The 12518-nt window shown below is 40.4% G+C and overlaps 1 protein-coding gene across 1 annotated transcript in view; it reads right to left on the bottom strand.

Moving 5' to 3' along the window:
- Positions 1 to 5520, bottom strand: part of itga4 (integrin alpha 4) — a 32163-nt gene extending 26643 nt beyond the window's left edge. The window contains exons 1-5 of the mRNA XM_085765445.1: positions 5121 to 5520; positions 3820 to 4020; positions 3179 to 3297; positions 2247 to 2344; positions 265 to 397 (exon numbers count right to left, since the gene is read on the bottom strand). Of these exons, the coding sequence (XP_085621571.1) occupies positions 265 to 397; positions 2247 to 2344; positions 3179 to 3297; positions 3820 to 4007 (538 nt within the window). The 5' untranslated portion in view covers positions 4008 to 4020; positions 5121 to 5520. The remainder of the gene's footprint in view (positions 1 to 264; positions 398 to 2246; positions 2345 to 3178; positions 3298 to 3819; positions 4021 to 5120) is intronic.
- Between the last annotated feature and the right edge of the window lie 6998 nt (positions 5521 to 12518).

The following is a 12518-nucleotide window of genomic DNA, read 5'->3' as shown; positions in this document are numbered from 1 at the left end:
TTGCATTCTCCAGGGACTGAATAGTTAACAAAGTATAATATAATATAATATAATATAATATTTTATATAATAATAACAGTGAGTCACGTGACAATGTTGAGGGGGTTTCCTAAAGTGAAGTGGTGATGAAGCAACAGAGAACTAGCAGCTGTTTACATGTTCACAGCTTCAGTGTCAACAGCAGCAAGAACAACACAGTAGATATATAATATTAAATCATATTTATTGTACTGTGTGTGTGCGTGTGTGCGCGTGTGTGCGTACCTGCATAACAGGGGATTAGGGGTCGGCCGTAACTCAGGTCGTTGCCGTAGTGGTAGCAGATTCCCACAGGCAGTTTGTGGTTCTGACTGTCTTTCTTTGAGTAGAAGACGTTCTTCCAGCGGTGTGCACATGCCTGAACAGACACACACACACACACACACACACACACACACACACACACACACACACACACACACACACACACACACACACACAGCACACAACACACAAACAACATGTGACATGAACTCATTACTGTCAATAACACAATCACAAGTTAGCAGCAGACTGTCGTTGTTCCCATGACACAGACTCTCTGTGTGAGGGAGCGTGTGCGTGTGTGTGTGTGTGTGTGTGTGTGTGCGTGTGTGTGTGTGTGTGTGTGTGTGTGTGTTGAACATCCGCCCTGTTGTCTATTTATTTTACCCCTGCAGTAATTTCTCACTCACTGAGTATTAGAGACAATCACACCGAGGAGGCTGGAGTTGGAGCTGCAGACAATCACTAAATTAAAAAGCGCCAGGCCTCCTTCTCAGAGATGGAAATCTTAAACATCTCAGGCTTTTGCCTTTTGGGCTGTAAAACATAAACTCTCTGTTATATGAAGACGTCAATAATACGTTTATCACACAAGGCGGGAGCAGTATGGACAGTGTGAAATATATGCAGTGTCACTGAGTTGTAACATGTGAGTAAGAAGGAAGAAAACATCTCAGTTCTCTCACAGGTTTGTCTTCTTTGGCCTATTTATAAATTCACATTAAAGATTTATTCTTGTTTTTCTTGTTTTGTGTTTTGGTATGAAGGACAATAAAACCATTTTTGGGCACATTAGTAGCAACTGCATCGATGCATGAAGCTTCTGGTATTTTCTCTTCCTATGGTCGACTGACATTTAAGGACTGGTGTTGTTTTTATGCTGCTCTACTGATGGAGAACATGATAACCCCGTTTGAGGTTAAGAGGTCTGTGTTTCTATAAGAGTCATGACCCACTGAGGCATCAATGGGACCAGAGACGCCCCAACCCTCGACACTTTCACATCAGCCCTCAAGACTCACCTTTTCTCCATGGCCTTTCCAAATTAATCATTTAGTTCTCGCCTTTATTCATTTATTTATTTTTCACTGAAATGCGACACTGGGTTTCTTGAAAAGCGCTATATAAATTGAAGTTATTATTATTATTAGTGGTAACATTAGCCGAATAATCAGAAGTCACAGTTAACATCTAGACCTCAGACATCAAGTCAAAGGAAACTATGAATCACACTTGTGGTTAGTTGCAATAGGAGATTAATAAAGTATTATCTATCTATCTATCTATCTATCTATCTATCTATCTATCTATCTATCTATCTATCTATCTATCTATCTATCTATCTATCTATCTATCTATCTATCTATCTATCTATCTATCTATCTAACTTTGCAAGTAAAAAAACAGAAAACACACCTGTTCAACCTGCAGAACCACAAGCAACAACAGGATGAACTGACAGTTGTCTGAAAGTCATCTAACACTATTGGAGCCTGAGTTTTGCATTAACGATTGTATAAAATGTCTTATTGGCACTCGATTACAAACCATTATTGGTGCCCACCCACACAGACTTTGTACCGCTCAAATGACTCTGTGTATCTTCATTAGAACAAAAATAAGGAAGCTCTTCTTGACAGTGATGTGACACAGAATAGCTGCTTGTCAATGTCAACAAAATAAAAAAAAAGGAGCAGGATGAATTCCCCAAAAAGCCACAGTGACCTTTAACCACCAGGTCAGGTCGTCCTTCTTGAGTCCAAGTGAATGTTTGTGCCAAGAGGAAATTCCTTTATGGTCTCACTGAGCTATCAAGTTCAGGAGAACGAGACAGATGGACCGATGGACGAACCAATTCAATCGTAATCTCTCTCTCTGTCTGTCTGTCTGTCACACTTTTACTCATCTGGAGGTTTGTGTGTGTGTGGGTGTGTGTGTCTTACCATGACACCTCCATTGTCTCCAGGCTGCCTGGACAGACTGACTCCCAGCCACTGGTGATCACTCTCTGGTTCACATGTCTTCCCACAGTACGGCACATCTGCACACACACACAAACACAGAAATTATTTCAATTGTTTGCAAAGTTTCACAGATGCAGCTCTCACAGGTTGTTCAGTGACCAGCTGATAGTGATACATGGCAGGCAGCTTCCGTGGATACAGCTCATAGGAAGAACTTAGTCGTTGTCAGACCAACAACAACACTGTTTCCAACGAACTCAAAAGGGTTTGTGGTGTGTGGACACATCGCTTTATAAAATCCCCTAAGATCAAGAAAAGTACTTCAGCAACAGTCAAATCATCTTTCATCTTTAGGACTGCGTGGTTATTAACTGTTTATCCATCTGTCTATCTATGTTGTCATTTTAACACTGTTTCCCCAAAACCACACATCTCCAATGACAGATAAGAACTGACCTTTTTGTCAGACAACCTTTAGCTCCATTAAATAAATGGCAGTGAGGAGGTGGCGGTTTTTTCCCCCACAGAGAACTAATGTTATTTATAATGATCATGACATCACATATATGCTGCACTTCACATCCTGCATGCACTTTATAGCTCTGCTGCTATCCGCTGTCATCTTGTGGACATTAGTTTTTGACTTATCTTGCACTGACCCCTTGTCATTTTAGGTGAATGTATTTTTTTATGTGTCTGTTCTTAGATTGTCCTCTTTTTTAGATTGTGCCTGTTTTAAGATCTGTTTACTTTTTATCTTTTTATCTGTTGTACTTTCTTGAGAACACATTTCATGCTGTCATGTGCAACATGAAGTTGAATGACAATAAATGAACCTTGATTGAACACCATAGATGCTAAAGAAATGATTTAAACAACACAGAAAACACAGCGTTTGAATTGAAACACACCAGCGGACATCCGGTGGCAGCGTCGGGACACAGCACTGATGTTGCAGCGATAAACAGCTCCTGGCGATTGGATCGACGGATTGGAGGTTGAGTTTTCTACTGGAGCTCCAACCACCAACCTGAAGGGGAGAGGAGAGGAGAGATGTGTGTTAGACAGAGAGTGAGTTAGAGGATCTGTCTGTCTGTTCAGCGTCTGAATGGGATCTGTGTGTTGAAGCCTCAAAGAGCGTCTGTCACAAACAAAAACAGCATAATTAGCATGCACACACATGCACAGGGTTTTCAAGGTCAAAAATCATGAGGAGGCTCAACAACGACACTATAAACACCCATAATACTCTGAAATGTACATCATCCCATTATGATAACATAATATTATATATTATTGCTATTATATATGTTCAAATGCCCCTGTTTTAGAGACCACCATGTCAACTTTAAGATGCTATGGAGCAATTCCTGCCATCCAAGGAAACAAGAGATGTAGTATTCATATCAAAGGAACAAAAAGCTGATTAAAAAAGATCCAAAAATCTATTCCTAGCAGATCTAACAGGGAGGAGGATCAGTGGTGGAAGAACTAGAGATCAACGATGGATCAATTACAGATCGTTATCAGATGAAACAGAAAATATCCACACCAGTTATGATTTCCGTGGCGATGCATCACCACTGAGTATCCAAACATGGAGGAGGGCGAGCCCCTGAAGTCCAGACTGTGGTCTTGATCCAAATTGTATCCAGCTGCAGAACAGAGAAGAGCCAGGACCAGAACAAGGACCGGTACGAGACTGCGACGCCCACAGACGGTGACCGCAGAGGGAAACATGATGGAGGTCAAACTGTGGGACACCAAAGAGACAAAAATCAAAAACTGAAAACTGTAGATCCAATGGAAGAACAAGAAGCATCTACTTCTCCAAAATTGCTCATCAACATTTGTGACAGTGCATGAAGTTGTATGTCAGTCCCATTCACGCAAAAATGACCAATGTTTAGTTGTTCCATATCCTTACATGTGAGTATTTGACAAGTTTCTTTGTCGTTGATGAGTGTCAACTGGAGTTTTAGACTGTTGGGAAAGTATTTGAACAAATCTCTTAATGTAAGGAATAACAGCGAGCATTTTATTTTTGTTTTAGCATTAGTGATAATTCTAAATAATACAAAAAGCTTCTTTCAAGACTGACACCACGCTGAAATGGGTACACCAACATGAAGCTAACATCAGCAGCCAATTAGGTTAAACTTAGGGTGGAAACAGTTGGCCATGCTCTATTCATAGATAACACCATCAAAATGTTTCAGTATTGCTTAACTTTGATAAACATTTTATCAATTGCCATTTGTTTATTATTATTATCAATCATTTATTGTCTTGTGCCGACTTTTAGAATAACTTCCGAGCATGATAGATGTAACACAAAGTGAGTTATTATTATTACATTATTATCAGTAAAAGTTTAAATTTAGGGTACAAAGCTAAAGAGTTGAATCTAAAAGTATCTAATTAGTGCATATTTATGTGTTTCTTTCAGGTCAATATTCTCAACATGCGTTTAAATTAATCCAGACAGATTCACTCTGTCACAATAGTGTCACCCATAGTTTTTGGGTAGGGCAGTGTAAGAAAGTATTTTTAAAAGTAGTGAAAGTCTACTAAGAATAGGTTTTCTGGATATTGAGCATTTTTACATAGTGAGAGAAAAGATTATTAATTATCTGTTCATTTAACTGATTATTTCGATTAATCATTCAATGTTTCAGCCTTTTAAATGAGTACAATAACACTAAATATAAACTTTTTAACTATTGAACAGGACAGAAACGGACGAAAACAGAAGAAAATGTTAACTTGGGAAACTTTTCATGACTTCTTATTATCCGACTAAACTCTCTAGTAAGAGGTTTGCCAGCAGCCAGGGAGTAAACGTAACGGTACCGTCAGGACAGCAGATCCAGCTGTTGATCCAGTCGGTACCGGGCAGATGTGGAGTGGACACAGAACCGGACTCACGGAAACAAAACAGCCGCAGTTTTTTGTTTGTTTGTTTGTTTTTTATCTCAGAAGAAAAAGTCGTGTTAAATCCTCTTCCTCCTCTTCAGTCCCGGTGTCACTTGTTGGTGGTGGTCTTGAAATATCTCCTGTTGCTCTGCTCCCCCTCTGGGTCCGTTAATAATGCGCGTGGACCGGCTCTTCCATCATCGCGAGCGGCAGCGCACGAGGCTCCGGGATCCTCCGAGTGACTTGACAAGTGACGTAAGTTTAAAAATAAAAAAAAAATCAAAGTAACTCGGGAGAAGAAACTTAACTTTCATCGAGTTTGAGATGTAGTCAACTGAGAAGAGCGCGCGGAGCACCTCCCTCCCCCTGTGTGTGTGTGCGCGCGTGTGTCTCTACATGTGAGTCTGTGTGTTTCCTCTTCGACCTAACTAAGCGCGCGAAGGTGTGCACGCGGCTGAGTGTGTGTGTTCGGGGTGTTTCCTCTTCAGTTATCACTTGAGTGTGAATGGAGCTCATGTCTGTAATCTGATTTTACTGTCTGCGCACGGAGACAGACAAGAGACACGCTCAACGACCACAGGACACACACACACACACCACTTCACAAACAACTACACAACAAGACAAGCAGCAGCAGCATCACAAATAAATAAATAGTGGGTAGGGTAAGGTGTGGCACAAACATCTAGGTCCTGTATTATCAAGTCTCAGCAGACCCCTCTCTACCGTTTTTGTAAAGTGGTGACACTTTAAAGTAACTATTGAGCATAGTTATAGCAGAAGTAAGCGATATATTTGTGTTAATATAAGTCTTAAATAGTTATATCTTCCGACAGCAATCACTTACATAGAGTGTTTGGTCTGAAACACGGGTCTGTCAGTCCCTCTACTCTGCTCTGAGCCGAGGAGAAAACATTTATCGTATCCTACAGTTTTTATCCAATGAGGAGAGAGAACGGCATGCAGGGCTGTGTGTGCAGCCAAGGGACGCCGTGAATGTGGTGACGTAGGGACGAGGACTGTTATGGTGCGTTCAAGGAAACTCGTATTTTTCCGACCGTGAAGTCGTACCAGTTCGATCTGGTACGAGTTCACCGGTCGGAGGTTACGAGTGGCCGTTATAGTGACTTTCACCGGTAAAACAGGTCAGAAAAACACGAGTGGGTTGCCTGAAACGCTACAAAGTCGTAAGTTGTGACTTGAAGCTGTAATTTACGATTTCAAAAGCCTGCCTGGAACGCAGCATTAGCGAAAACGACCGGACCACTTACTTCTGCTTTAATATAAGTCTTAAAGCAGATATCATCGGCACGGCCGTTTCGGCTAATGCTGTGTTCAAGGCAGGCTTTTGAAACCGTAAGTTACAGCTTCAAGTCACAACTACGACTTGGTAGCGTTCCAGGTAACCCGTAGCTCGTGTTTTTACCGTCCTGTTGTCTGTGAAAGTTCCCTATAACCAAAGATATTCAATAAATGGAAAGATACTCCATGAGCGGCTGCTCCAATGATATGAAATGGTATACACTTCCTGTCTCTCTAAATGGGCGTGGCCAACCGTCACCCCACCTCGTCTGTGAACGCGTGTGTGGATTTATACAATTTTTAGGTAGATGAAAGTGAGATATTTATATTTTCTTATGATAACATTAAATATTTACACTACTAACAGTAATATTTAGCATGCCAAAAATAATTTAAATCATTTTCACGGGATTTCGCGGCCGTTTGTTTGACGTTGCCTAGGAGATCTGTGCCAAATCTCGCGAGAGTGTGTCGTAGAGACAGAGACAGGTCTTGAACAAAGTGGATTTTCTCCGGATCTCCCCGTCTGAAAATTACCATTTTGGTGTCAAACTGTTCAGAAGAGATGTGGCTTGTGAAAAATGAGTCCAAAATTTGCTTCAGTGACCGTGGGGAGAAAGGCCCGATCATAATCGGTGTTCACATTAAATTGTCCCATAGGAATCAATACACTCCAAACTGCCTCTGGTCTCTCTAAAGGGGCGTGGCCGTGCAGAAGCCCACGTGACATGCATACAGGAAGCTGACTCGTCATGAAAGGTCTTGGTTTATAAACCGTCTTTGCTATAACGGCCACTCGTAACTTCCGACCCGTGAACTCGTACCAGATCGAACTGGTATGACTTCACAGGAAGGAAAAACACAAAGTACGAGTTTCCTTGAACGCACCATGAGTTAGCAGCCCCCGCCCTTGTCAGGCATCAATTGGTCCTCGTGCTACGTCACCACATTCACGCGCATCCCTTGGCTGCACACACAGCCCTTCATGCCGTTCTCTCCCCTCATTGGATAACACTTGTATCCCACAAGGAAAATTTTCATTACAGCAGAGCAGAGTGACGGAGAGACTCGTGTTTAGGCTGAAATACTTCATGTAAGTGATTGCTGACGGAAAATAGGACTATTTAGGACTTATATTAACAAAAACATTCCACTGATATCTGCTTTAAATAGTTATATCTTCCGACAGCAATCACTTACATAGAGTATTTGGTCCGAAACACGGGTCTGTCAGTCACTCTGCTCTGAGCCCAGGAGAAAACTTTCCTTGTATCCTACAACCTTTATCCAATGAGGAGAGAGAACGGCATAAAGGGGCAGTCCTCTCTGTGTGTGCAGCCGAGGGATGCGCGTGAATGTGGTGACGTAGGGACGAGGGCGGGGACTGCTAACTCCATCGGCTGACAGGAAGTTAGCCAAAACCACCGGATCGCTTCTGCTTATTGTATCATTTATAACGCATTCTTCCTACATTGGTACCAATTATTGTCACTTATAAACAGTTATAGATGTTTAACTCTCGATTTATACACTCATTAATCATAAAACATAGATCAACATTAACCATTAGTTAGTACATGTCTTAATCACTGTAGGCTATATAAAAGTGTAGCACAAATATACGATTAAAAAGTTTGTTTATCCTTTATTTACACTTCAAAAATCATCTTGTGAACCACTGACATCTTCTAAATAACTGGTTTGTACGTGACAGGGTTTATAAATGCTGAATCCATCATTTGCAAGTATAAAAATACAATTGTTAAACACATTATAGATGAGTTTATAGATAAGAGTTAAACGTTTATAACAGTGTTTATAGATTATGTTTGAGGAATGCTTTATAAATGATGACTTTAACTAATGCTAGTGCTACCAAAGGATTTCAATCTGTTAGAGCTCACACTGAAAAAATAAAACTTAATTTACCACTTCATTGCACCCTGAGCAGAGGACAATAATCACTGTATCCAATTGTAAAATAATAAAATTGTTACTTTGAAAACCAATCATAAAGGCAAAGCAAGGCAAATCAATATCTAAAGTGATTACTTGTTTAGAAGCATTGTTTATTACAAGCACATACATCCGAGTACATCACTACCGGATCATAAATTAGGAGGTCATGAGGACATGTGACGTCACAGCTGTCATGTGGTCACCTTAACGCCGGTCATCTGAAGTCACACTTGTGGCGGCACAAAGTATAAGAAAGGCTGCGGTGGTCAGACCATCGTTAGCAACGCACAGAACATCAAAGACACAGAAAATAAAAACACCCAAGTCATCCAAGAGATATCTGAACGTACAGTAAAAGCTTGGACAGACTTGAGAGACGTTATGTATGGACAACTGTCATTTTGCATCATCACGCTTATAAAAATCATTGCATTTATTACTTTTAAATCATTGACAGATTGAAACAATAATAGTGGGCTACATAGTAAAATGTTTATACAATAGATCCTCTTATTCCATTGTGTAACAATGTGCTTGAGGGCGGTAGTTTGAGATACCAGTGGAAATCAAATTGTTTAACTGTGTCCAAGCTGCAATGGTGAATGTGTTAAAGGGATAGTTCAACATTTTGGCAAATTGGCCCATTGCCATAATCCCGGTAGTTTTAGCAGTAGGTTCGTTACCTTTAATTGTCAGTGCAAGCTATTTTTAGAATGGCGGAGCAGAGCCGCGAGCTGCTCAGAGCTCAACTCCAACACACTCTCGCGGACAAGTTGTGACCTGCACATTCACCACGCTATGAGATAATAACAGAACGTTACGAGACGGAGTTGTTTTAGAGGCAAATGCGGAGACTTGCTTGCTGAAAAACTGCGCCTGACGGGAACGTGCATCAGCAGTTTTGCATGACTTTACCTCTAAAACAACTCTGGCTCATAACGTTCTGTTAATGACAATTAAAGGAAACAAACCTACTGCTATGACTATAGGGATTATGGCAATGGGCCAATTTACCAAAATGTTGAACTATCCCTTTAAACATCAGCATGTAGTTACCAATGTCAGTGGCCGTTTATGATGCCATGTTGATTGTATGTATTTGTCAGTGTCAGGTTTGTTTGAGTGTGTTCTTGATCTCACTCTGATCTCATGGGTTTCCCTCATTAACTAAATAAAAGGATGCACCACAAACCTCCTCATTTAGCCGAACCTCAAGCATGTACAGCCTCATGGCCACCAGCATGTACAATAGACTGTCAGTTGTGTTGTTTTGTCAGTTGGTTACCAAAGCAAAAAAGAAAAAAAAAGCGCTCAAGAAAGTTCAACAGACAGGAAAGAAAAATGGGGAAGTGAGACGATTATATAATTGAGTGTTAAGCTGAACAGATCAGTGATAGCTACTGTAGTATGTAAAAAAAAAAAAACTTAATGTGTTAATGAACCAAACCGATCTTTCGAGCTGTATATATTCTCTTCATAAGAAGAAGACAGTCAGACTGTTTACTCCCAACGTTACTGGACTCAATAAACAGTGGCTTTATATGTCGTTTGAACTGTGAGGTGATGTAAACTTTGTCCTGGAAAAAAAAAAAAAAAAAGTCAGTGAAGAACTCAAACAGCCCCTTGAGTTATCCCAGACATTCAATCAGTAAATAAACCAGCAACACCAAGAAAAACAACAAGGCGGATTATTTCTGTTAAAACTTCAACACTCTTGAGTGGGTTAAAAGAAACAACAAAAAAAACACTTGTTATCTAAAGAATCTCTCATTCTCAACTACTGAATCAGCTATGAGTCTGATTTTACCCAAAAGTGGTAAAAAATAGATGCAGACAGAGCGACAGTTGTGGAGCAGACAGACTGTTTGGGTAAATGTCGGACAGGAACTCTGCACTACATATACACATACACATTCGCTGGGTGTTTGTTGGTATTTCCTGTTACTGACCCTGCAGTTATTATGTTGGAATCTGACCAGCTACCGTTCCCAGACTCCCACACACTCAATGTCCTTATATTGTTTTAAAAAAAATAATAATACATGAAGCAGGGACGTGTTTCCTCCTCTCAGCTGGTAACTGTCTCATTATCATGACACCTGGTCGTCCATTTTGTCTTTTAAATCATGTCCACTAACTAGGATGAATAATGGAGGCTGATCAGAGCCTTTATGGGGCCTTGGGAAGTGTTTGATGTTTGATTTGCCCCCCACTGCCGAGACACCACCAATACACTAAGCTATTGTCAATGTTTGACCATTTGCACCACTTTAATAGCTGTAATAAGTTACAATGTGCAAAACTGCAGATAAAATAAACAGTATTTTCTTGTGAATAATGCATGTTTTTAAGTTCTGTCTAGTGTATCCGTTGGATTCTGCAACATGTTACTATACTTGTCTATACAGTTGTATTTGACCACTGTAGCTCAGAGAAAACTAAAAACATTAATGCGTAATATAATGACATGCCACTCAGGCTCTTGGGGGCAGTATGCATTAGTGCTAGCAAAGTTTTAAGACCCTTTCACACTGGGGACATATTTTTCGTGCAAATAATTCACGTGTCAATATCTGGTTTTCATCACAAGTCCTTTCACACCAACCACGAATGTTACGTGGCAAATTCGACATTTAAATTTTTCTGATATTTCACCTGGCGAACAAACGCATCAACCACCCCTGTAGCGTGAAAAGGAGGTACGTCACAATCCCACATCACAACACCATGAAAACAATGTTAACAACTTGTGTCTCCCACCATTTCTATTATAGCCCATGCTCACCGCCTTGTCTCGTTTGAAAGACAACGAAATGAAGGACGATGCATTGTGAAGCATCGCCGAATAGCTTGAATACGTGAGGGATAATCAACGAGTATTTGTGCGATAGACGGATTTAAGGCACGACGTAATGTGTAAGGGCCTTAATTCAACAATCTCTCCTCCACCACCTAAGAGGATTTCTTTCTGTAGATAATTTAGTTGTTGCTCTAATGTTAATAAGAGGCATCTAGTATTCAGTTACACTCTGTATTTTGACAACTAACTTGATTTATACTGGACCAATAATTAAACAATAAGCAGCTACAGAGTTTCTGGGACGAGATAGGAAACTTTCTCTGAGGCTCTGCTTTGAAATTCAATGTAATTAGGCATTAATCATTTGCATTTGTGGAAAATGGAAATGGGTGCGGAGACTACAACAACTGTCTTGGTGGTGGACACTTGGTTTTAGACTAGTACTTTCGTTCACTGTAATTACTCAAGAATTAGATAATGGAAAAAATACAATGAGATGCAGGCAGCACGTTGACATATAGAAAATGGTAATGTGGATGGGGGATAATATTGGTTTTAAAGTTGGCTGGTGCTATCAGAAGGAATGAGGAAGTCCCAGGAAAAGAAAAGGAGGATACCTCATTATACAAACAAGTGGGCAAAGGGGTTTGTTGCCATGATACGCTTCTGTCGTTCAAATCAAATGTGGTTCCTTATCACCTGAAACATGGACTAAATATTTATAATATCTTTTTGGCAGCAGACATAAACTTTCTTCTGTGTTTGACTGATGTACTGTACAGTAGGAAATCTCTGGTATCGTTAGTCGGAGTTGCTGAGGTGTAAACTTTCCCAAATCCAATAAACAGCAGGATCGAGCTGTTAATGTGAACCACAGTGGACGTTATCATTGTGATTAGTTTTTTTTTTTTTTTTTTTTAGTAACTTGGCGCCCCACATGCTAATGTAGTTAGTTAATGATGTCCGCCATGGCCTGTGAAGTACTGATCAGTCACAACTGCAGTTAGTAATCTAGTTAGCTGGGCGTGCTAAATCGATTCTTTACATTTCTGCATTTCTGCTCTTGTGTTTTTGGTTTTTACGATGATATATTACAGCTTTAACGATCCGATCCGACGTGACGATTACAGTTCAGAGGAGTGGTAACAGTGAGCGGTCAGTTACTGTTGACCTTGTAAACAAGAGGCTTTTATGAGCTGCCATCACATGAGTGGTCCAATTATGACGAAATCTACAGTGAGAACGTGTTCGTAATTTAATACAACCGAGACTCA

This window comes from Trachurus japonicus, chromosome 21 (assembly GCF_045865225.1).
Source record: "Trachurus japonicus isolate A0001 chromosome 21, Traja_1.0".
Classification (NCBI taxonomy): domain Eukaryota; kingdom Metazoa; phylum Chordata; class Actinopteri; order Carangiformes; family Carangidae; genus Trachurus; species Trachurus japonicus.
The sequence above is the reverse complement of the archived record's forward strand: the minus strand, read 5'-3'. Positions and strand labels throughout refer to the sequence as shown.